The sequence below is a fragment of the Uranotaenia lowii genome, chromosome 1 (assembly GCF_029784155.1).
Source record: "Uranotaenia lowii strain MFRU-FL chromosome 1, ASM2978415v1, whole genome shotgun sequence".
NCBI classification, from domain to species: domain Eukaryota; kingdom Metazoa; phylum Arthropoda; class Insecta; order Diptera; family Culicidae; genus Uranotaenia; species Uranotaenia lowii.
Window position 1 is genome coordinate 96,620,843 of NC_073691.1, and position 27,630 is coordinate 96,648,472.

At 37.1% G+C, this 27,630-nt stretch overlaps 1 protein-coding gene across 1 annotated transcript in view; it reads left to right on the forward strand.

Moving 5' to 3' along the window:
• LOC129738441 (uncharacterized) overlaps nt 1-27,630 on the forward strand; it is a 198,426-nt gene that overhangs the window by 159,439 nt on the left and 11,357 nt on the right. The window contains exon 3 of the mRNA XM_055729647.1: nt 7,456-8,850. Within this exon, the coding sequence (XP_055585622.1) occupies nt 7,567-8,850 (1,284 nt within the window). The 5' untranslated portion in view covers nt 7,456-7,566. The remainder of the gene's footprint in view (nt 1-7,455; nt 8,851-27,630) is intronic.

A 27,630-nucleotide genomic window follows, 5' to 3' on the forward strand; every position in this document is an offset into this window, starting at 1 on the left:
TTTTGTTTTAATTGTCGATTGAGGGGCCATCAAACCCAAGAATGTCGACGCCCACCACACCAGTTTTGTAGCGTGTGTGGATTTATGAATGTTGATACAGAGTCTTGCCCATATTGCGCAAAAAACGCACCGAAGTCTGGCCCCGAGGGCAGTCAGATCGTGCGCGAGCAAAGTCCCTCCCAGTAGACGTATTAGTAGAAAAATTAACAAATTTAGGGTATAGACCATTAAATAAGAAAGAGTATCAAGCGGAAAATATAGAAATGCAAGAAATAATATTAAATCCACATAATGATGAAAGACCATTTGTTAGAACGCTAGTTTATGGAAGGCCTCTGGTAGGACTCCTAGACAGTGGGGCAAATGTAACGGTTTTGGGAAAAGGTGCTGAAGGTATGATACAGGATTGGGATTTGAAAATACTTCCTACTAATATTAAAATTAAAGCAGCTAATGGCCAACAACTGAACGTTAAAGGATCTGTCTATATTCCAATAACGTTTAATAAGAAAACTAAGATAATAGAAGCAATGGTAATACCATCGCTACCAAGAAATATTTTGTTTGGAATGAATTTCTGGAAAACATTTGGAATTCGTCCAACATTAGAAGATCTTGAAGTGGCAGAGATCAAGGGAGAAAATTCCAGTGAATTTCATCCGAATCCACCCATAATGGAATTAAGCTCAAGGCAGGAGCGCGAATTAGAGGATGTTAAGAAGCAGTTCAAGGTAGCAGGCGAAACATTTTTAGATACTACAACTTGGATGAGTCACCGTATTGAGCTAACGGAAGAAGCTAAAAGGCTCCCTCCAGCTCGCGTGACCCCGTTTCCAAACTCCCCTAAAAGACAGGAACAAATTAACTTAGAGTTGGACAGAATGTTGAACAGTGAGATAATCGAACGCTCATATAGCGACTGGGCGTTAAGGCTAGTGCCAGTAGATAAGCCAGATGGGTCTGTACGCCTCTGTCTGGATGCGCGCAAGCTCAATGAACGCACGGTGAGGGACTCATATCCGCTTCACCATGCAGATCGCATATTGAGTAGGTTAGGATCAGCCAAATTCATATCCACAATTGATTTGTCCCAAGCCTTCCTTCAAGTTCCCCTACACCCAAAATCTCGTAAGTACACAGCATTCTCAGTGGCAGGTCGAGGACTGTTCCAGTTCCGACGAATGCCCTTTGGCCTCGTTAATAGTGCAGCGAGTCTTGCAAGACTTATCGACAGAGTGCTAGGATTCGGGGTTCTTGAACCAAACGTCTTTGTGTACTTGGACGACATTATAGTTGTCACAGAGACGTTTGAAAGACACATGGAAATGTTAAGAGAAGTGTCAAAGCGCCTAAAGGCCGCAAATCTTTCTATAAACTTAGAGAAGTCACATTTTTGCGTCGCTCAAGTGTCATATCTAGGATACGTGCTAGGTCCAAATGGGTTAAGCCCAAATCCGGATCGAGTATCCGCTATAGTCAATTATGAAAAACCCACATCTCTAAAAGCTTTGCGAAGATTTTTAGGAATGTGTAATTATTACAGAAGATTTTTGGCCAATTATAGTGAAATTGCCAAACCATTAACAGACCTCCTAAGAAGCAAACCGAAAGCAGTTGAGTGGAATGAGAAAGCAGAGGTAGCGTTTTGCAAGATGAAGGAATCGCTCATTACCGCACCAATACTTAATAATCCCGATTTTCAAAAGCCATTTTCCGTCCATTGCGACGCCAGTGATTCAGCAATTGCTGGCGTATTAACGCAAGAATATCAAAGTATAGACAAGCCAGTAGCATATTTTTCACAAAAGCTAACACCCACGCAACAGCGATATTTCGCGACTGAAAAAGAAGGCTTAGCGGTCTTGAAGTCGATCGATAAATTTAGATGTTATCTAGAAGGATCCAGGTTTACAGTTTATACAGACGCGTCCGCATTAACTTTTATAATGAAGAGTAACTGGCGTACTTCATCCCGATTATGTCGGTGGAGCATGGAGTTACAACGTCATGATATGATAGTGCTCCATCGAAAAGGAATAGACAATCTAGTCGCGGATGCGTTATCAAGATCTGTAGAGGAACTTCTTGCATCACCAGATTGCTCAGGGTGGTATGGAGAGATGGTCAAAAAGGTTAAAACTAACCCAGAAAAATACAGGGACTATAGGTTTGAAAATACGGTTCTAAAAAAATTAACGCCTACGCAAGAGAACGTAGTTGATTACCGGTTTTCCTGGAAAACTTGCGTACCTGAAAATCTACGAGAAAAAATACTTACCGAAGAACACGACGATTCGCTGCATCTGGGCACTGAAAAAACGTTGGCAAAAATAAGAAAAAAGTATTTCTGGCCTAAAATGGCCGAATACGTCCGGGAGTTTATAAAAAAATGTTCATTATGCAAACAAAACAAGCCGTCGAATCGCGCGCAGATACCATCACCCGGAAATCCACGTATTACGACGAAACCGTTTCAAATAGTTGCTTTGGATTTCATCCAGTCATTACCGCGAAGTAAAACCGGAAACAGTCACCTCTTGGTAATTATGGATCTATTTTCAAAATGGGTTTTGCTCATCCCTTGTAAAAAAATCACCGCGGCATTAGTTACGAAAACGCTTGAAGAAGCATGGTTCCGTCGGTATTCCACGCCTGAATATATTATAACAGACAACGCGACAACTTTTCGTTCTCACGAATTTAAAGCCTTGCTTACGCGATACGATATACAACATTGGGCTACGCCGAGATATCATAGCCAGAGTAACCCCGTGGAGCGAGTTAATCGCACGATAAATACATGCATTCGGTCGTACGCGCGTAAAGAACAGCGGACTTGGGATACACGGGTGTCTGAAATAGAATTTCTCATTAATACAACCCCCCATTCAGCAACGGGCTTCTCCCCGTTCAGAGTGCTTTTCGGACATGAAATCATTGAGAGAGGTAATGAGCATAGAATGGATAGGGACGAAGAGAGTGTTTTGGAAGAGGAAAGGGATAGGACGGTGAGAGAGGTCAAAGACAAATTGCATCGCACAGTAATTCAGAATCTCCGCAAAGCACACGACAAGCATATAAAAACTTATAATCTACGTGTGAAAGAATTTGCACCGGCTTTCGTGGTAGGCCAAAAAGTTCTAAAGCGCAACTTTAGGCAGTCGTGCGCAGCAGACGGATATAACGCCAAGTTCGATTCTTTATATACTCCATGCATCATTAAGGCGAGAGTTGGTACTTCTGCATATGAAGTGGCTGACCATACGGGAAAGTCTTTGGGGGTATTTTCAGTGGTAGATCTCAAACCCGATGCCTGAAATAATGAATGAAATGAATTAAATAAACAGTTGTATGAAACATCACCTTAATAGATTTACAAACCACCGCGGAAAGCTTAGTTCTTGTTTCGCCACTATGAGTTGTCATCATGTTCCAAAATAGTAATTGCCGCTGAGACCTACAACGATATTAGCCAAATAATATTTGATGGAAAAAGGATCCAGTTTAATACATTAGTGCGGTACTTACGTTCATAGACAGATAGCTCACGAGAATTTGCATCAAATTAGCAAATTTCGGGATAATTAGTTGTAGCAGCTGAAATAAAATCGTAACACAATTGGTAAACAGTGGGGGAATGTTTGTTATGCTAATTTAAGAGCGAGAGATATCAAGAGGGCGAAAGCTATAGTGAGTAACGCAGTACCGAAACAATTACTAACGGGAAAATAGGGAACGATTTCAATAATTAGGCACAAAGTAGGAGTGACAGGCAATTCAACTTAGCGAGGGGGGCAATTGTAACCGTTGGTCACAAGTTATGCTTGTGGTCTCCAACCCAAGTATAAGTTAGGAGCATTTTCAATTTAACCCGTTTTGCAAAACAAGTCAAGGGCTGCAATCAACTGTGATCTAATGTCGATAGGTTGGTGTCTTCGCTGGCAAGGTCGACATTAGTTACAGGGGCACACTCGCGGGGGAAGAAGTGTATTCCCAACGGTGTGAGCCAGGGAGTTTAAAGGGGTTGAGATGCAGATGGCGCACCCGTATCCCTTTTTGACATACCAAACCACTTGTCCGTTCCTTTTTAAATTCCTATCCGCATAGCCTCCACCTTATCAAATGAAACAAGAGTCATTCTTTCTGGTCGTGACTTTCGAGTGAAGTAGAGTGCGCGCCGTTTTTAGTAATTGTAGGTTTTAACATGTGTTTTTTTGTAAAAGGTGAAACTTGTTGAATTTGTGGTTTATTTCTTATAGGAAAGGGCACAATTGTTAGCCAATACTTCGCTCAAGGCAATAAGCCAACGAAAGTGATCAGAATTCGTGTGCGATTAAAAAGTTCTGTTACGGTTAGTAAAATCGTGAATCATAACCTAGAAAGAAATATTAAAATAGAATTATTTATTATTATAGTCTAACAGTAAATTAAAATATAAGGGCTAACAAGCAGACAAAACACAGAACAAGAAGGAGAACAAGTTAAAAGCAGAAAAAAGGTAAAATTTGTTAAAATAGTTTGCTAAATGTTATAAAAAATTACATGTGTCAAGTGTGGAAAAATATGGCTTTGATGGGTGTGTCTAATTGTTTCGCCAGGTCCAGCAAGGGCCTTTTTTCTCTTATTCGGACAAATTCCGAACCAGTATCATCCATAGGGGATCTCGGATCCAAGCCAGACGGGTCAGCGGTACCAAGATAGCACGTGGTCAACACCAATACTGACCAGGGTGCACGGCAAGCCAACACCAGGATCGGCCGTTAGCTACGATCGCAATCCAGAGCCTGACTTTGTCTTGATCCGAGTCCGCTAGATTCTCAGATCAGAATCTCGCCAAAACATGAACCCTCGGATTTGAGATTACCGGTTAAATGCATGCCATCGAGGGAAGTGCCCAGCCAAGACGTCAACATTAAAGAACCCACCACACGCAAGTAGACACATGAAAACCCTTAATAAAGCCATGTATATGTATTCTAAGAAGTAGATGGGTTCAAATATTCCTAGAGAAATAGTTCACTTTTCCCTAAGTTTCACTATATTTTATACGCGTAGCGATTTCAGAAGGAACACACACCCCTCGTCACTGGAAAGTCGATCAATAGTTTGACTATTCCTGACACCCCTAGAGTGAAAGTTCCATTTCCCTATAACGGGTTCTCATTTGCATCTCTTTGCGGGGCAACATATAATGGGTTCCTGTTGGTGATATGTTTCCTCTCCTAAAAGTGGGTTAAGGTACATTCACAGATAAGCGACCTTGAGGTTAGCAAGACTAGTCTAGTCGAAGGTTACAAATGAATTTCGTAGAACTAGCGTCACAGAAAACCGTCACAGAATTTTAGGTTCAAATCACAGAATTCGAGAATTTTTTTTGTCAAAAACACAGAATTTTTTTCGGCAACAACAGAGCGAGAAAATGTGTGAATCGTTGCAAATTGTTGCAATTTGTGAAGCAGTTGTGGAATTTTGATCATTATCATTCCAAATGCAAAGATTTTTTCCTCTCCCAGCTAACATGAAATCCTAATAGAAATGATAATCCAAATCGAATATTAAGACATATTCAATAACCATCGTAAACAAGTTGATATTAAGTGATTTTCTATCATTCATTTACGACAAGCTTTGCCCGAAAAAAATGAATTGGATAGCAGTTTAGTCAAATCGTTAATATGTCTCCAAATAGTTGAGAATATGCTAATTCGACATTTACGATTTGAGTGAACTGATTTACGATAAATGGGAGATCCTTCCTTCTTTCTTCCTTTGAACGGTTCGTGAACAGAAAATCTTAGATATAGAGCTATAGCGCGAATCATATCAACTGATGAGTTGGCATAGTGGTAAGATACCGGACAGCCAACTCGGAGGACTGGAGTTCAAATCTCGGTCGGGGAAATTTTTTTTTCGTTTAACTTAAATTACTTAAAATTGCATATTTTACTTTTTGTGGGGAAATCGAATCGTTAAAATCTTGTCATTGTAGATATATCGCCTCCACTTTTGTAGCTATATTCTATTTTGGTAAGTTTAATACAATCTTTTCATCTGGTATATTTGTTTGAATAATTCTGTTGTTCTTGCGATATACCCTCTTTAACCTTCCCATGCCGTTCGGGTCAATATGACCCGAAGCGCACATTTAAAATCTCTTATCTTCATTCCAATATACTGAAGAACTTGGAATTTTGACTGACCAAGTATGTTCTATGAAAATAATGATCAAATTAACGTCAAAAAATTGAAATTTGAGTTTTGAAAATCGGTTCATTGGGAAATGAAATACAGCTAAGCAAAGCAAAAATTGGATATCGTTTTTTCAAGTTAGATTTTTTTCTACCGGAAGATCTGAGATAGCGGTCAAAACTTTCATTGGACCCCAACATATCTATACACTGTCGGAAAGATGGATTCTTGACAATTTCAAACATCAATGAAACACTTAAATACAAAAAAGCTGTCAAAAGTTATGAGCATTTTAAAAATAAAATTGATTTTCCGGACTTTTTACTTTCTAAACCAGTTTCTGTTAACTTGGTAATACATATCGACTTTATTTTAAAATTTTGAGTAATAAGAACAAATTACCTACACAATGAATATAATATCAACAAAATCGGTTAACATTTACAGTCAGGAGAACGAAATCAAACTACAACTCAAATTTCCCCGAAACGGATATTTTGCGAACGGCATGGGAAGGTTAAATGTTTGCTGGGCTATTGCAATACCTGTTCTCTGGTCTATCATGTAATCCCTATGTGGGTATGGGTTATAAGACGTATTAAATATATTGAATTTATTTTCTTATCTTACCCTTAGGATCAATGCCATTATCTTATGTATAAAATTATAGGCGTTTTCTTTGTAACACCATCACGTATAAACGGACGGTTGAAGTGAAATTTTGTATTCGAGAGATTTTCGGGCCAGAGATGGTTTGTATAATAGTTTCGAGAATAAGAAAATTTATTAACCGGATCTGATACCTGAAAAAATGGACAACGGAAACACACTAATCACTAAGCACTACGTACTTCCATAGTCAGAACTTTGTGTGAGTTCTAAGAGCACCTGTAAATGGCCTGTCTAATTTTACAAGAACTTGACCAACGAAAAATGATCCAATTCAGCGAAAAAACTGCGTAAAATTGAATCCAAATCTCACAGTGGACCAATCCTTATACCGGTTCCAAAAAAGTTGATGTTAATTGGTCATCGCCTACTGTCTCTAGAAAAAGGTTTTACATTTCATTTAAAATTTGCACGTTGATCAATAATCTATGTTAATTGAAAAACGCTCAAGATGATGAAAGAAAAAAGCACAGCTACGGCTTGAGGAAGGATTTTTTTCAGACAAACATTCAATATCATTAAAGCTTTCGACTAAAAAAAAAACAATCATGTAGCAGTTTGAACTTACAAAACCGTTTTTTCCTTGTTTATTTCCAGATTCCCTCCAAATAACAAAACATACCGAACAACGGGAAAAAAAAACTTAAACAAATGTTGCATAGTAAGTGTGAGCTGTGAAAAAATTGACATCGCACTAACGTGTACAAAATGTGGAGGCGTGCAGGAATGACGATGATGATGGCTGCTAGCCGGCGGCAGTTTATGAAACGTGTAATCATAAATGCGTCATGCTTCCTAATTATATGCACAGCTGTCAGTGTTGCCAAAGCCACGCCCCCACTTCCATCCGCGGATCGGTCTAGGATAGGGGCGTTGTTGAACATTGACTATAACATCGGCATCGGAAGTGGCAGCGATGTGCAATCGATTTCTAGCGCTATCAACGGAAATGGGCGGACGGACGACAATAACAGCAGGATTCCGGGGCAAAAACGACAGTTTTATGTGAATAGCCCTCGTAAAAGCTTATTTCCAGTAAAGTCTGATTATGAGTTTGAAGATGTCCAGAATAAACGTGATTTTATCGAAACCGTTCGATGGAGACGAAGCGCCGCAAAGATTAGTACAAATAATAAATTCAACATTCTAAACTTGTCGAACAAAAATCTTACTAACGGAAATCTTCTGGTACGAGAACTGGACAACTACAACCAAAAACATAGTAATTTTGACACCAATCATTACTATAATCTTAGCGACATCAACGCTCTGGACCTATCGAAGAATAATCTCTCGAGCCAATTCCCGGAGTCGATAATCGGAAACTTTTCCGCACTTACCTGGTTGGATCTGTCCGAGAATAATCTCTCGAGTACGGGAGATTTCACATTTCCGGCGCTAAAGTATCTGAACCTTTCCAACAATCTCCTGGACTCGTTTTCCAGCACAAATCTACCCCACTTGACGCGACTAGATTTGTCTAGCAATATGATTTCCGAAAGTGCCAGCCTCATGCCACTGTCATTGAAGAATCTGACCGATCTCGACCTCAGCTGCAACCGAATAGCTAAACTGGACAAAGATTTCTTTTTCCATGCCCGCTCGCTCCAGCAACTGGACATTTCCGGCAATGCAATCGAACGCCTGGATCGGTCCATTTTCTACTATCTTATCAACCTGGAACATCTGAACCTGGCTGGAAATAGGATTGGGGTTATTGAAAATGACACGTTCTCGTATCTGGTGAATTTGCAATTTCTGGACCTGTCACACAACGACATCGGTACCGATTCCATCCGGGCCTTGCAGGGCATTCCGGCACTGATTGGCCTGTCGCTGGCGCGCAACAAGCGGATGGGCCCGGTCATGCACGAGTTTGTCGCCTCCTGGAGTCTGAAGGAGCTGGACGCAAGCGGAACGGGACTCTGCCGCATCCCAACGGCCCTGGCACAATCGGTCAAATCGTTGAAGCTGGTCAATAATCTGCTGAGTGTGAGTACATTTGTGTTGGCTTTTTGCGGATGCATTGAACAAATGTCCTACCTATATCGACTATCATTTAAATTTATCTTTGACGTGGCAGTCAGCCTAGTGTGGAATGTTTGCAGTTTGCGATCCATTGTCAGTCCAAATGAAAGGGCCGTTCGATTTATATAGGTTTACAACTGATTCCATTTACGTTACTCACCAATTTCCGTCCGGATGCAAAATCCCAATCAACTTCACGTGTAGAATTACATGTCGATCGTTTTGCATTCTATGTTTCTAATTTATCCGGTGTCAGGAGGCTTCAATCAGATGTTTAATTAATGGATTCTTTGTTTTCAAGCTAGTGGCATTTCGTTTACTTATCAACAAAATTTTTACTGACTGTTTCATTCTTCCAAAAACCTATAAATCAAAGGTTCAAAACTGAAAATGTTTTGTTTCCATTTCTGTTAAAGTTCTGTAACTGGGTGTTTGGTAAAGGAATAAAAAATTAGATTTAAAAACTTACTGCAACAAAAAGAAAACTGTTGTGTTGTGATCGATTGGTTGATATTTGAGTATTTTTTTAGGTTTCTGTTTACTTTTCCTCGTCACATTCTCGTCTGTTCACATTTTGGTCTAAACTTTTCTACTCAGCATACATATATTTTTTATTATTTTTAAAGTTGTTCTGTGTTACCTTATAGGTTTGATTCAAAATAGGCATGTTTAGTCAGTTCCTCCGAGGAATAGTGGACTCACTTCCATCTGTATCGTTGCTGTGTACCTGCAGGAACATTTTCCATTATTTATTTTATTTTTTCCTGTTTTTCAATCAGCACTTTTCAGTGCTAAAATCAATTTTCATTTTCTTTTATTCATATTTTTATCTTTTCTTTCCAGCATGGGGAAGTCATCGGATGTGATGTGAAGATTTCTTTTCAGATCGGTCGAAGGGGAACTGCTCGTATGGCGGAATCTTTTAATGATTTTCATACAAGTTTTATATTATTTTAATAATAAAAATCCTCAACTTTTTACCTACGACACTAAAAGTGATCGTCCTTTCAAAGTTGTACTTCGGGGTCTCACCAGCGATCAGACACCGGATGAGATCACAACCGAATTAAATTCTTTGTTAGGTTTTTCTCTGATTCAAGTAATTCAAATGAGGAAAAGAACCAACACGAATAATATTAGTAGTGTTGGTTTTGCTCCTGAGCTTTATTTGATCCATTTTAAAAATGATTTTTTTTTCGATTATAGTCGTTTTACCATCTTTATGGCATTCGCGACTTTATCGACGTTGTAGTTGGCGGATCGTTATTGAAAAACTATCCGGTACAACTGTGTTCGATATTTTACTCTTGGGCTCGAACTCGCGGACATCGGCTCAGGAGATAACTGATTTGCCAACTGAGCTATATCACAAGGCCCATAAAAAAAAGGATCAGGTTAATAATTTGCAAATTCTTGAAAAGGCTCGTCTTATGTTTCATTGTCGAGTCAAATTTGAACCTTTTCGAAAATCTTCAAAAAATATTCTTCAAAATATAACTCAATGTCGTCTTGTCCTTGCACTAAAAATTGTAGAATGAATGCCAGATGTATACTTTGGGGCTCATTCGATCATGAAAAATCTAAATGCCTTTTTGGTGGTGATAAAACTCAAACAGAATATTCCAAGTGTGCGAATTGCGCAGGTAATCATTCCACCAATTCCATAGACTGACCCGTTAGGGAAAAAATTATTGTTTCTAGGAAAAATCCCAAAGTTGTCAGAAAATTTTCTCAATTAGAAATCCCTCCACAATCGATTTGGTTCTAACGGATTTAGGCGAGCATTGTAGTCAATTAGTTACTCGTGCGGACCTCGATTTAGACCACCTTCCAGTAACTTTTTCTTTATCCCAAATTCCCATTGAAAACCCTTTTAAATCAACATTTAACTTTCAAAAAGCTGACTGGGAGCTATATAGTGGTGCCTTCACTATGGGATAACATATTTTTATCGCTGCTCGTGGTGTCCTGATTGATTTCAGCATTCACTTCCGTGTCTCTTAAACTATTAGTAGTTAGCCGGTCGCTTGCGTCTTCACCATCTGATCGCAAATCGGTGGTTCGTCGAGAAAATTTCGGATTGAGTGCCATTGTTGCTTTCCAGTTTCGATTTTCTTTTCGCATGCTTAGCTTTTTGTAAAAACATAAAAACAAATTTATATGTTGCTTAATCAACGAATCTTTGAATAAGAAATTCAATAAATTATTCTTTCCAGTGCTTTTTTTAATTCGCTTCTGCAAGCATTCAATTTTGTGTTGCTAAAGGCTCGATGAGATAAGACTCGATAAAGGAATTTATTTTATAACTGTTATTTTCATGTTCAGCGCGGCCTTGCCTTATTTCGACCTGCTGTGCTCGGTTGTTTTGGCACGTTGTGCGTGCTTTATTTTCGCTTGATATGCGCCGTTTTCCTAATCCGTTTATCTTGCGCAATTGTTGCCCAGCTCGCTTGCTCTGTACGGTTTTTTCCAACACGCTTATTTTGCGCAGTTGTTGCTCAACTCGATTGCTATGCGCGATTTTTCCCGCGCATAGTTTTCTTCAACTCGCGCTGCGTGGTTTTCCAACCCGCTTGCCATACGTGGTTTTTCAAACCTGCTCAGCGTGGCTATCAGGGCCCTTTTTTTAGGAGTAGACGCGCAGCCATCTTGGATTTTTTTTTCTGCTGCCAACCTTATCTCAGTTTCCCGGAGCCGACCTCTTTCCCAGTGCCCAATAAGTTTCCTTCGACTTTAAGGTTTATTAAAAAAAAAAATCACTTCTGGCTGGATCGCCAAATGGGTTGTCTCCATCCGGCACGGGAAAGAGTTCGCTCCGACGTGGGTTGTGTCTTACCTGCTAGAAGGTCGAGAATCGAAAGGGGACGGTTGACTGTCGGTGACATGCACATAGCGTAGGCACTCACGATGAGTGACCGAGGGTCAAGTGTCATGTTATATTAGGGTCGTGCCACACTGTGTCAGGAGTGCTTGATGTTGGCCCACACAACTTTGTTGCATCAGCATTCAAATTTCAAAAGAAACGCAAACCAGTCCACATCATAACACAAATAACACACGACGTATTACAGGACACGACACTTAACGTTCTTACTAACGGAAAAAAAGGAACTAAAATTACCTTTTTGTCGACCGGTTTCGGGCTCGATGTTGCCCATCTACAGGACGATGTCCGACTGATTCCGCAGAAGAAAAACACTAACACAGCATCATACTATCAAGTAGTATTTGTCGAAGAGGGGTTGGTTTTTATACATTTTTGTTTGCCAAGTTGAAAAGCGGCGAAATGATAGGCGCGTCATCCTCGTTCATTAAAGGCCTCTCTGAAGTCGTGATGTACATCGATTCCCAGGCATTTAAATGTGACGCTTTTCGAACACATTTTTTGAATTTCACCTTTTCCCAATCTATGGAATGGTTGAATTCTGATGCATGGGCGACTACACTGGATTCTTTGGATCTGTTGTTTTCTACGGCGTTTTTATGCTCCTTTATCCGTGTTTTAAATTTTTAAATTCAACCATTCCATAGATTGGGAAAAGGTGAAATTCAAAAAATGTGTTCGAAAAGCGTCACATTTAAATGCCTGGGAATCGATGTACATCACGACTTCAGAGAGGCCTTTAATGAACGAGGATGACGCGCCTATCATTTCGCCGCTTTTCAACTTGGCAAACAAAAATGTATAAAAACCAACCCCTCTTCGACAAATACTACGTGATAGTATGATGCTGTGTTAGTGGTTTTCTTCTGCGGAATCAGTCGGACATCGTCCTGTAGATGGGCAACACCGAGCCCGAAACCGGTCGACAAAAAGGTAATTTTAGTTCCTTTTTTTCCGTTAGTAAGAACGTTAAGTGTCGTGTCCTGTAATACGTCGTGTGTTATTTGTGTAGTTAAAAGTTCTTACGTTGGCACAAACCACTAAAATGAGATCCACATCATTAATCACTGAATTCTGTGAAAAAACGTTTTTTTTATGATTCGATCAGAATAAATGTATTAGACAATTAATTTGTTCTTGGTTGAATAATATTTATTTGTAATTCTAAGTAGGTATGCTCTTTCAGTTGAATAAAAACGAGTAGGGTAAGTGAGCCTTAACTTGGCATGCTCCTAATCTTGGCATGCCAAAATGCATTATGGTGATTTTCATGTCAAACATACGCCTAAAAATGGAAAAGATAAAACATAAAAGGAAATCGCATATGGCAACATTCTGCATAGCATTTGTCCACAATTGAATCCAAATGACTGCGTAATAATTTTTTTTTGCATGACAAACTGCAAATAAAATTATGATCTTCAGAAAAAATCTAAAATGAACCTACCTTGCTAGTGCATCTGCCATCTTCGGATTGATTTTAAAAACACACTTCTTTATGGAAAAATCACTAAAAAATACCTTTGGTTGCAGCAAAACATGGCAAAAAATATAAAATTATAACTTACTCCAAAAAACGTACATTTTCTATCTAGAATTCAAGAAAATATAAACAATTTTTCTTGCCTAATCTTGGCATGCAATTCCACAAATAGAAGTATGCATGTATGTGTGAAAACGACATCAGCAGGCAGTCGGCAGCCGGCAGCCGGCAGCCGGCGGCCGTTCGTCGGCCGACGGTGCACAGTGGTCTGGAAATTGAAAAGCCGGTCGAAAGTAAAATGAATGATTGAAATAAATTAAAACTATCATGAATGTATTTTGGACTATAATCAATTCATTTATCGCTCAAGTCGACTCAAGCGTATTTGGCATCTTAGTTAGAATTATAATGCTACAATTTGAGCTGCTCTTTTATGGTAAATTTCGAGAACTTTTCTTCTCAATAAAATTTACCTCTCAGTAAATTAATTTACCGGATCCGAATCCGAATTGATATCTTGGATCTAAATGTTGAAGTTACTATATCCATACCCAAAAAATTCCACATTTTAAAATGAGGTTTAACGTATTTTGATTTAATTTGATTTGTATTGAAAATGAACATTTGCTGCATATGTGTCGCTTTGAAAAGAATTATTATAAAGCTCAAATTATGACACTCTAAATATTATGTTTATTTAACCTTCCCGCGCCGTTCGGGTCAATATGACCCGAGGCGTACATTCAATTCATCATAACTCGTGACAAAAAAATCGGAAAAATCTGAAATTTGGAACATTTATGCAGAGCCGCAGAAGACACAATCTGTAGTACCAGATAACTTCCGGTGACCACCGGAAATGGCCCCATGAAAAAAAACCGATAATATGCCGTTCGGGTCATATTGTCCCGAGCTCTTGCGCTCGTTCAATAATAACAAATAATAACAAATAATAACCGATTTTGATGATATTATATTCGTTGATTAGGTAATTTAATCTAGTTTCTTAACATTATGAAATAAAGTCAATATGTTCTATGAAATTACCGGTAATCGATTCCGAATGAAAAAAGTCCAAAAAAAGAGCTCTTTTTTAAATGCTTATTACTTCTGAATGATCTATTGTTTTGATCTAACTTAACGATTTTCGAAATTGTTAAGAATTTACCTTTCTATAGATGTACAAATTTGTAGGGGTCCAGTGGAAGGTTTGGCCGCTATTCCGGAACTTCCGGTAGAAAAATTTCTTACTTCAAAAAAGTCACCCAATTTTGGCTTAGCATTGCTGTATCTTGCTAACCAATGGACCGATTCTCTAAATTCAAATTTTAGTTTTTTTTCGATACTTTTTTTATTATATTTATAGAAGAAACTTTGTTTCTAAAATAATTAAGTTTTTCAGTATCTCTGAATGAAACTAACAACTTTTTTGACATTTTTCAACTCTCCCTTGGGTTGATGGGTTCTCGGGGTTTTGTCATCGTGATTTCTCTGATATTTTCAATGAAACTGTCCACTTTTTATATACCCATAGATTCATTGAAATCTGCCCTTTCGATTGGTATACTTTATGTGAAGTTTTTCAAAAATTTGTAACAACGTTTTTCCAATATACTGAAAGCTGTCAGATTTCAACCAGTCCAGCACACATTTTCAGACTGTTTGCGTACTAAATTAGCACCCCTCCGTGTAGTCTCAAGAGAAACGAAATCCTTTAGCTAGGTAAAATATCTTATGTTTACCTGTTAACTTCAATGGAAACAGATCTATCATGATTGCATGTTAAAGATTTAGCAAACGATTTGTTTGCTTGATTAATGAACATATTTATGTTAACCAATGCAACAGTTTGGAACTTATAATAGAAATTATAAACACACAAAACCTGAAATAAACAAGTAAAGCTTTTTTACGTAAGATTATAATTCTACATGCAAATATCAATTAAAAAATTGATTGACATTTCGCACTTCCGACTTTTTGAAAACAATACAGAACATTGATGTGCTTGCTTCCGGGATATTTTCAATGAGTTCGTGGGGGCTGTTGTTGTATTAGTGAGGCAAGATTTTCTTACAGACGGCCAATTTAAGGAACTTATAAAGGGCCAAAATTCGGCGCAGGGCTACAATAAGGAGCATTTCAATCAATAGTTTGATCAGGTTTATCTCAAATTATCAGCCGCTTTCAAGCAAGGACATATTTTTACTGCATTTCAGGCTAGTAAGCAATCATATTTGTCGAAGGACTTTTGAAGGTACACATTACAGGAAGACTGCAATCATTACCTTAGGGGCCAAGATTGGGTACATTTACCCTATTTGTATATAACGACAGTATCCATAGACCAACAATTGCAATTGAATTCAGTGCGAATGGAGTTTAATCCTAAAGACATAGTCCTCAGAAAAAGCTTCATTAAACGTCGAAAAAAAATCCGGATAAACCGCCCTTGAAAATTTATAGAAGACTGCAGCCACCAGTTTTCCTCAGCAAAGACGGAGAAATTGGGCTTCATCGCATGCGAAAATGCTCATTTTAAGCTTTCATCAGCATTAACAAGTTTCAGATGATACAGTTAGAATAAAGACCACTAGCATTGGCCGCATCATTGAAAAAGGGGGATTTACCGATATTAGTCTTAAAAAAATTTAAAAAAAAGGTTTTTAGAACGTGTTATGAAGTTCAGTCGGCCTCTTTTCAAGTTTGTGTGCTTGCCATGGACTGTGTGGAACTGTCAACATAGCCAAATAGGTATGATTTTGAAGGTTTTGAACGGAAAGAAACAAGATTTTGTTGATTTTCTTTAATATTCCAATACAGCACGATAGAATTTACAGTACCGGCAACGTTTCCAAGCTTCTCAACAGGCCGCAAGTCCAACACAATGTTCCGACAAAAATCTGATTATTCTAATACGAGTGGCAACGAATAAATTCCTTCATGTGCACTTGTTGGGCATTGCAGGCTCCAGCGGTCCTCACATAGAGGAAAACGACAAAGAAATGAAAGTGTTTTCCGATGGTCAACTGGAAAATGTGATTTATTACCTGATTATAAAAACAAAGGATTTCAATGTAAATCGATTCATATTTTGTAAAATTATTTTACCTTAACCTGCTTGAAAAATTAAATTATTATTATTTAATGCAACATTCTTAATATCAATTAGAATGGTCCAAATGAAATAAATTTATGTGTGTATAAAAATCGAAAGTACACGTTATAAGTTCTCTTTTTATTTTATGTATATCATTACAACCTCTTATTGAATTTAAAAACAAGCAATCGTTATTATTTTGTTCAACGAAAATAAACAAATCAGTGCTGTTGAGGTACTATTGCTTTTTAAGGTTAGTCTACTTACAATAGCGATAAAAAGCTCAGTTGACATAAGCAACGAAAACACTATTTTATTGCACCGTTGCTGAATAATGCGGAAGTTTTGAGGGCTAATGGGTTGAGTCTTCTTTTGAGTATTGTGTATTACCCACTTTATTGAAAACCTAAATAAAAAATAAAACTGATAGATTAGGTATTTGGAAAAACATAAAAAGCAAATACTAACACTGACTAAGGTAAATCTTCTCACTTAGAACGATGAATATACGAATCCTTATTATTAAGCTTCGAGGCTAGGCAAGGCACAATTTTCCCGTATGTTTGGATAACGTGCCGCTATTAAACCCACCCCCATTCTGATACCTACATGAATGCCTTTTGCCTTGCAACAAATCGAAATGTTCTCATTTAAAGGGTGTCCACAATGAAATTACCACACTATGAAATTGCTTTAACTTTTTAACCGTTGGGTAGAATTTAATGAATATTTTGGTGGATTTAGTTCAAAGTGCATTGTTTACATTCTAAATGTTTTAAAATCCTGTGATCAAAAACTCGCGGAAATGAAGTAGAAAGAACAGCTCGTGCTTGATAAAATCTTGCGCATTCATCTCGAGAACAAGGATCTCTCGCATCGTTCCATCGCTAAAACGTTGGGAATCGCGAATTCCACGGTATCGCGAGTGATTAAGCGATTCGAGAAACGATTAACCACCGATCGAAAGCCCAGAAGTGAAAGAAGAAGTATTCCGTAGAAGCAGAACAAGTCCGCCAAAATCTGTGCCAGGAAGTTGAAAATTGAATGCTGCATCATGGGCTACGAAACATATGTGAAGGCCGACTTCAAACAGATCCCCGGAAACCTGTTTTCACGGCCAAGGATAAGTTCAGCGTTCCGAAGTATGTCCGCATTCAGGAGATGTCCAAATTTGCGAATAAATTCCTGGTTGGGCAAGCCATCTGCACGTGCAGGAAGCGGAGTGCACCTTTCGTGACCCAGGACACGATGAACGGACAGGTGCACATGAAATAGTGCCCCAGAAGCGGCTACTTCCTCTTCTAAAGGCCCACAATGTCCCAACAATCTACTGCCCGTATTTGGCCTCATGCCACTACTCGAAGGACGTGCTGACAATAAGTTCAGTTTCGTGCAAAAAATGTTCAACACTCCGGAGCTCCGCCCCATAGAGAAGTACTGGGCGATTATGAAGGAAGCAGCACCTTCTTAAACGACCTAAGGTAGTGAAGACAGTCGTGGAACTGAAGAAAGTATGAGTTTACATGCAAAAAAAGATTGTGCAGAATTTTATGGCCGAGGTTAAGGCCAAGGTGCGTGCATTTGCGTATGGACTGTAAATAAAATACGAGTAAAATGGTAAAATGAAGTTTAATAGTTATTTTTAAATCCCTGAATATTTGATGGCCATCGGATGAAAACTCGATTTTTGCGAATCAATTTTGTGTGTGGCAATTTCATCGAGGGCACCCTTTATTGCGTCAAACTTCTCGTACTGGATAAATGCATCATGAGCGAGTATTCAATTTAAAGAAACGTAAAACTAAGCTGTGATTCAAGCTCTCGTAAAACTATAATAAAACTGTTTATTGAAATTGTTTTATTAAAACATTTTTCTAACTGGCATAAAACTGCTTTAAGATTTTCAATATTCACTCACTAAACGCCATGTTGATTGCGAAACTCAATCGAAATTACTGGAAATAATATTATAATACTAAAAACAAGAGTTTGAAAATTGACAATATTTGCGGTACTATTTTTTGTATGGGTAATGAATTTAGCTTAGCTTAGCTTAGCTTGATTGACTACTCACATCCACCTTAAACTATGGAACCCGAAAATGCTTCATATTTAGTATAAAGATTTTTAAGTAAACAAAAATATAATGAAACCATTTTCTTTTTTAAATCACGTTACTTTTAACGCATTTCGAACTCCATAATCGCAGGCGTGGCTCAGTAGAACGAATTCCACATCGCCAATGGTTGCTACTCCGTGATTGACCGAGGCCATCAGTTTTGATCAGAGGTCAAAAGAATGGTGTCTGGGATTGACAACACATTCACAATGTCCAAAACTGATGCTCTCTCTTTTAACATCAATAACGGCGCCGGCCACGTCCTAGTAGTCAATAGATAGTAATGAAAATAGAGAAAGGGATGAAAGAAATAATTTGTGCTTTAGGACCGAGGTTACCTCTGCATCCTAGCAAATAATTTTGTTTGGGAGGGTAGGTGAAAGGAAATGATCTGGGGACACTTCTGACAAGTGATATGATCTGTTGTTTTGAATCCTATTCTTCTTTGCTCCTATTGTTTTATTAAAGCTTGTTATAAAATGATATTACCAGATAAAAATGTTATAATTATTTAAGTGCATTTCATATATGTATCTTTTTTTTCTAATAAAGATGTGACACGCCACTTGGATCAATGAAAGAAAACAATTTACATTCTTCTCATTTAAGACTGCTCCTATAAAAACACATTAAAAATAATAAGATTCTAGAGCATTCATTTCTGATACTAACTTTTCTAGATTTGACAATAATAATACGTTGGATTTCAAACCAAAATTTTTAAAACTTCTGTTACAAAGATGCTCAAAATACATTCCATTTCATGTAATTAGTACCAATGCCAATATCAGTGTTCGGCATCGCTAAATGAAAAGTTAGCGGCGCTAATTAGATCGCTATCTCGGTCAAAGTTAGCGATCGCTAATTAAAGCCGCTGAATGTTGCGTAAAAGTTATCGATCTATAATAAAGCGCTAATCGCTAATCGATAGTAGAAAGTTTTGAAAAAGATAAGCAAACCCACATTTTTCAGCCATCTTTAATTGTAATATTGACTAGAAATGTTGTTAAATGATATCAATAGGGGCAGTTTTTGAACTTATTTTGTAATATTTCTGTACATATCAGTTGCGTCAGTCCACTTTTAGTTTTAGTTAGCGTATTTGGTGGGAAAGTAAAAGGAAAAAATTTCAATCAAATTTTTCAAAATATTCACCTGATTTTTAATTATTTTACATCAGTTAATGCAAAGATTCTCTTTAGGTAGATGTTTTGTTTTGTCCAAAATAGTTTTTCATCTTTTTTGACATCAATACACTTATTTTGTTCTGGAAATTTCAGTTTTTCACAACTTTTTCATTTCTTTTATATTCATAGAAGGCTAATGCTTAAGACATAAATTCAAGTGAAGACAATTAAAAAAGACGCTCATTTCAGTCAAAATCGAGATCGAATAGCTTCTGAAATAAATCTTTAACGAAAATTTAAATACCTGATCGGGTTCAAAATTTTAAATCTGAATTTATGATCTTTAAGTCTATGGCCAAATTAACACTTCAAAGAGTTAGCGTTCTTCTAAAAATCAGCGGAATTTTCTTATCCGCTAGCTGAAGAAAAATATAGCGAGAAAATAAATTCGCTAACCGAAAGTTAGTGGACTAATTAGCGATTAGCGGATTAGCGTTTTTGTGCCGGACACTGGCCAATATTAAACTAATTTGGTTGTTTTTACCTTGTTTACACTTGATTTTTATGCAAAATATAAAAGTCATTTCTAACAAACTAATTCAATATATACCTACATACGTAGAGAAATCGGGTTAATTGAGAACAATATAATTTTCCTGTTTTACGTACTCGTAGAAGATGAATGACAAATATCACTTTATTGAATTTCGTTTCGTATGTGTTTATAGATTATTTCAGATCCTTAAATTTTGCTTCCAGAATTTTCATTCTACTCAGGTATCGGCTTCTTGCTAGATTTTTAATGGTTATTTTTAGAATTTATTTCCATTCAACTTCGATAGAAAATGAAAAAAAAGATAAATAAAATTCGACTTTAATATTTTTCAGAGTTGAAAGATGTTAATAGTGTTAATAGGTTAACAGGATCAGGTACGAGGAGCTGTCTTCAGTGGCAAACACATTATAAGCAAACTATACTGTTAATATAAGTCCGTTTCAAAGAAATCTTATATATTTCATGATGGCTCTGCATTTTTCATCCAAAAAACATTGAATTGTGATTATGATGAAATCGAAATTGATAATCTCTGGGAAACAATTAAAATTCTTCATCGCTTGCAGCGCCCGAAACATAGATACGAAAATAAATGAAAAATGGAAATCTTGCCTACTTTGCGGCGTTTATGAAACTAACATATAACACTTTTTTCTCAAGCTGGTTGTCTGCAATCTTTATTCAGGAAATGCTCTATTCTATTTCGATTGTTAAATTATTTCAATTTTAGAGATTTTTTTTTTCTGAATAGTTATGTATGTCATGAAATTTTTGAATATCAAATTTAAATGTGCAGCATATTCTGTTATGATCAATCAAAAATAGTGTTATGAAATGCTTGTGTGTACACTCATCTCTTTCGTCATACAAGATCCAACCCAAAACTGTGATAGAGTTTTGTTTCTTCATATCGTACATTTCGATACGTACTTCGATTTTGAAAAGTTTACAAACTGAACTCTACACGTAACGAAACATTGGTATCGTTTTTTTTTACAAAATGCGAAAAAATAGGCTTTCACAACATGGACTCAGTTATTACAAAATTAAAATATAAATTAAACATTACAATAAAAGATTTTTACGGTGTTTGGCATGACGATCTAGCCCATCAATAAGTTTAATTATAGTTCTAAAAATGATTTGTATAGGACCTCAAAGTACATATACTGTAATGAAAATATACTTAGCTTGGTTTCGTCGCTGGTGAAGATGGATGAAGAACGCGAAGATCGGAACCATCAAAAAAACTTTTATCAGCGCCATCTCCATTTGAATTTATAACATGTCACTATCGCGTACTAGACTGTTTCACTAGCTGAACGATCAAAACATGAACCGTTTCGGAACCGATTTTATTTAATCTGGTGTCATTCGGAGACCAAATAATGTAAATAGAATCACGATTTATTCCGAATAAGCCGAATTATACTTTTAAACTTTGCACTGAATCTATTCCCGAACACTTGTACTATCGATTGCACGGTTGGTTTAAAACTAAATGTTAAAAAAATCTGCACAAATTGACTTTTTTTTTGTTTCCAAATTTTCAATTCGCGAAAAATAAACAAACGGGAAAAACGCGACGACGGAAAAAGCGCGTCCGTTCTCGAGCACGGATTGCTGCGATCTTCTATTTTTTGTATGGGTAATGAATTTCAATACAAAAAAAAATGCATCATTTGAGCAAATTTATATGTTCCTTAAATTATTATTTTAATTAACAAAATGCATAAAATGTGGTCGAACTTTATTTTCTTTGAGGATGTTTTATTAAAGCTTATAGAATTAGCTTTAAAGACGTTGTCAAATCAGGACCAGTCAGTTCATATGATAGCTTAAAGTAGTTGTGCTAATGCATAGAATGCGCATTAAGTAGCATTAAGTAGCTTTAGCAAATAGTCTTAAGCGAGCATATTTAAAACTTGAATTGTTACTTGGGTAAGGATATAACCAATTTGCCTACTGAGGTTCGTACACGGTATGAACGAGACGAACAGGAGCGCAACGAGCGATGTGGTTCGACCCAGTGGAGCGTGGTCTGTAGGATGTCCGAGAAGTTGGAAAACGGTTGCCATGGCCCGAGTTAATTGGAGGAATAATGTTCATCATGTCGTGAGGCTGAAAACCATGCAAATAAAAAAAATACTCTTAAATGTCCTGCTTTTTCCCGCTGGGTCCAGCTTTTTTAAGGGTTGTAGGATAATGATGTTTCTGTCTCCGCTCGTGGCTTTGATGAAAGCGTTCAAGTCTTGGGTCATGAGATCGAACCCCGGTTACGGCGTAGGTACATATTACACTTCCTGTAGGTTGATTTAGCATTCGTAAGATCATCTAGCCATCAAATCCTCGAAAGTTCAACGCTTAGTGTTAAGTTAATGGAATCTCTTCGTGGAAACATCAAGTTCCATTGAGATCCTACGTGTTTGTACATAAGGCTCCAGATTTATACATTTTATGCATTTTTAAGTCATTTATTGCATTTTTAAGTAGGTAATCAAAATTAGAATTTTTGAATTTTATTTGGTTCACCCATTTGCTGATTTTTTAGGATCAAAATATCAAAACTTTGAGCGCATCAGCTGACAGAGTTTTTTAGGGAAAGAACAATTATGAAAATAATCAACAACTTTCTTTCTTTTATTACCTCATTAAATGGCAAGTATTTAATATTCGGTTTAAAGTATCCGACAACCGTTTCAGTGGGGGTACACGAGTTTTGACACTTCGCACATCTATTTCGTCACGAGCTTGAGTTTTAAAGTTTCATATCCAACAGCAGCATCTTTTTAAGATTGTTTTCAACATTTTCATTCAAGAGATTATGTAAGTCGTCGACACTCTGTCGTAATTGAACCAATAAGTCTTAATACAGGTTGGGAGAACGTGATTGCAATAATTATTCACCCGAAGAGCAAAGCTTTCAACCACCCCGACCAGAAGCAGTGTTTCACAAACATTCCACTTTCTCCTCTTTTTTTTTAGTGAAGCCGAAGGGGGGTTCTGGTGAAAATGTTGGCCCTGCATGAAGCTAGCATACTTACTTAGACACACAACAATTGACCGAGTGTAAAATCTCCATCTGCTCTTCTGTGTGCTTTATTTTTAAACGCAACAAAGTATGGCTCAGTATTGTTGAAGACAGAGCTTACACTTTACAATTGGAACTTCAACGGAAGGGTGGTCAAAAGTAAAGTCTGTCTTTCTTAAAGTTCTGAGATAATGTTAGGTATTGTTTTATACGGAACCGAGTATTAAAATCATTCGTTCATCTTTTTTGGACACTTGTAGACACAATTGACCTATATAGCCAAAAATGCATCCAAAAAGTGTCCAGTTATACTTTCCAAAGACGGATGTCGTCGAGAAATACCGGAATTTCAAATTTGCATTCATAATTCAGCAGGTATTTTGAATATTTTATAGAATTCAAAACCCGGTGAAGGAACTGAATGAGGCATCTATGTATCTACACAATCTTTTGTCGGAGAAATTCCTGCCCCCAAACAAAGTTAGTGGTAGCTCGAGGAAAAACTTTGCCGGGCGGAAGTGTACCGGCCAAGACTTTGTTCCCAGACCAAATGAAGCCAGTCATCGCTGCCCGTATCGTAACAAGAAGGGCTACCAAGTGGACTCGTAATTGACGGCCAGGACCAGGGGAGGCATGGGGTGAATGAAAAAAAAAACAACCAACAAGCAAGAATATTAATGAAGACGGAAAAATACTTTGGATTATTTTTGTGGCTTTAAAGTTTTGCTGCCTCTGATTTGAGGAAGACCACAACTTTGTTTTTTGATTGGATTAAATTGTCTGTGCGAGTTCTGGTGAAATTCTGCGTTGACTCGTTTCGATTTTCCCTTCGTAGTTAAATTGAAAAATTGAAACATTTCGTTTATTGACTTTAATGATTTATTTACTGAAGAAGAAGTTAGCATTAAGGTTGGATGAAAATCAATGATGACAGATGACAAAAAAAGCACTATTAAGTCCACTTTACAGAAAAACAAGTTTCTGGCATTTGCCCATTAGTTTGAATAATCAAAAATTTATCGAAGGCGCAACGGAATTTTGCGATTTAAAATAGCTGAGATTTCTGGCTCTGTTCAGGATCACAAAAAGGGAAGAAATGGAGAAAACCTGTACTCAATTACGTATTCAAACGTTTTACGACATTATTAAAAAGCGGGCGAAAGCAATTCCCGATGAAAATCCACCGGAAGCAGGATACCGTCGTAGGAAGGAAAAATCAACTTCTGCTTCGTTTCCGTGGAAAGCCAGACCAGGCCTGGCCAGACCGGTTGTGATAATTCAATGAGGATTACCTGGATTATCGCCAGACCAACCTGGCCGTCGTTGTTGGAAGTTGGAGGCGCGTTTATTGGTCCGGTGGCTAGCTATCTGGAATTTCGCGCGGGATAGGAAGATAAAAATAAATGTTCATTATGTCTGTCTGCAGGCATCGTAGCAAATGTTTAAATTAAACTTAAATTGATTAAATAAAAACTTTTGACGATTGGTAGCAATTTAAAAAATAAAAACAAAACAGATAATTGAACTCAAATTTGAGAAACCAAACCAGTTATATTTTGACAAAAATACTTAAAACTAGTACATTTGTAAATCTTGTATCTAAAAACTGAACCAGAATCTGAATCTAAGTTCTAAATCTGAATTCTCAATAAAAAATCTAAAATCTGAAACTGAAATCTGAATCAGAAATCTGAATCTGAAATCTGAATCTGAATCTGAAATCTGAATCTGAAATCTGAAATCTGAATCTTGAACCTGAATCTGAAATCTGAAATCTGAAATCTGAATCTGAAATCTGAATCTGAAATCTGAATCTGAAATCTGAATCTGAAATCTGAATCTGAAATCTGAATCTGAAATCTGAATCTGAAATCTGAATCTGAAATCTGAATCTGAAATCTGAATCTGAAATCTGAATCTGAAATCTGAATCTGAAATCTGAATCTGAAATCTGAATCTGAAATCTGAATCTGAAATCTGAATCTGAAATCTGAATCTGAAATCTGAATCTGAAATCTGAATCTGAAATCTGAATCTGAAATCTGAATCTGAAATCTGAATCTGAAATCTGAATCTGAAATCTGAATCTGAAATCTGAATCTGAAATCTGAATCTGAAATCTGAATCTGAAATCTGAATCTGAAATCTGAATCTGAAATCTGAATCTGAAATCTGAATCTGAAATCTGAATCTGAAATCTGAATCTGAAATCTGAATCTGAAATCTGAATCTGAAATCTGAATCTGAAATCTGAATCTGAAATCTGAATCTGAAATCTGAATCTGAAATCTGAATCTGAAATCTGAATCTGAAATCTGAATCTGAAATCTGAATCTGAAATCTGAATCTGAAATCTGAATCTGAAATCTGAATCTGAAATCTGAATCTGAAATCTGAATCTGAAATCTGAATCTGAAATCTGAATCTGAAATCTGAATCTGAAATCTGAATCTGAAATCTGAATCTGAAATCTGAATCTGAAATCTGAATCTGAAATCTGAATCTGAAATCTGAATCTGAAATCTGAATCTGAAATCTGAATCTGAAATCTGAATCTGAAATCTGAATCTGAAATCTGAATCTGAAATCTGAATCTGAAATCTGAATCTGAAATCTGAATCTGAAATCTGAATCTGAAATCTGAATCTGAAATCTGAATCTGAAATCTGAATCTGAAATCTGAATCTGAAATCTGAATCTGAAATGTGAATCTGAAATCTGAATCTGGAATCTGAATCTGAAATCTGAATCTGAAATCTGAATCTGAGATCTGAATCTGAAATCTGAATCTGAAATCTGAATCTGAAATCTGAATCTGAAATCTGAATCTGAAATCTGAATCTGAAATCTGAATCTGAAATCTGAAATCTGAATCTGAAATCTGAATCTGAAATCTGAATCTGAAATCTGAATCTGAATTCTGAATCTGAAATCTGAATCTGAAATCTGAATCTGAAATCTAAATCTGAAATCTGAATCTGAAATCTGAATCTGAAATCTGAATCTGAAATCTGAATCTGAAATCTGAATCTGAAATCTGAACCTGAAATCTGAATCTGAAATCTGAATCTGAAATCTGAATCTGAAATCTGAATCTGAAATCTGAATCTGAAATCTGAATCTGAAATCTGAATCTGAAATCTGAATCTGAAATCTGAATCTGAAATCTGAATCTGAAATCTGAATCTGAAATCTGAATCTGAAATCTGAATCTGAAATCTGAATCTGAAATCTGAATCTGAAATCTGAATCTGAAATCTGAATCTGAAATCTGAATCTGAATCTGAAATCTGAATCTGAAATCTGAATCTGAAATCTGAATCTGAAATCTGAATCTGAAATCTGAATCTGAAATCTGAATCTGAAATCTGAATCTGAAATCTGAATCTGAAATCTGAATCTGAAATCTGAATCTGAAATCTGAATCTGAAATCTGAATCTGAAATCTGAATCTGAAATCTGAATCTGAAATCTCAGTTTCATTTCAAACGTCAAAGTGAACAGTCGGTTTTGGATCGTGAGCTCAGTGTCGTATTGTAGCTTGGCTACGGCGACCTTGACTTGAACAATAGAAAGTGGTTTGATTGGAATCGTAAAAATTTTGATAAAATGGAAGAAGCAAGAACAAATACCATGCGTATACTTTTCGGACTTGGAAAAAGAGAGCCTTCTGAGCTGGAAATGTTTCGGTTCATGCAGGTTAAACTGCGTTTGGAATCGGAGACATTGTTGGCTATGTACAAGGAGCCAAAAGAATTTTGCGTGTTCGTAAAATTCAAGTCCTCGGAACAATTGAAAGATGCGCTTTTTCGATTGCCATCATCGATCGAGTTCAATTACAGCGACGGAGAGACAATACAAGTTACATTATCAGCGGATACTACAGCCTTCAAATATGTTCGGATCTTCAATCTCCCGCCTGAGATTGAAGATAACGAGATATCGGAAGTGTTGAACAAGTATGGAACTATCCAGCGTATGATCCGGGAGCGATATGCGGCAGAAACTGGATATCCCATCTGGACTACTGTGCGCGGAGTGTACATGGCGATCAAGAAGGAAATACCGGCATATATCATCGTCCGAAATTTTCAAGCTAGAATTTTCTACGATGGTTTGATCAATAAATGTTTTATTTGTGGCAGTAATGAGCATTTAAAAGTCAATTGTCCAAAGCGTGTCAGTGTTAATGGGCGGTTACAACAGCATGGCGGACCATCTTACAGCATGGTGACGGCAAATGTTCAAACCGAACCAATTCACCGTTGGTTGGCTCGTGATTTGAAAAACAGGAATAAAGGCGAAAGCAATAATCGAAGTACGACTAAGGAACCGGCAACAACGGAGGGGATGCAGGCTCTAGTGGCATCGACGGGAGGTTCGAAAAGCACAACAATCGTGAAAGCTCCGAACTCATTTGAGAAGTCGGAGCTTCCAATAGCAG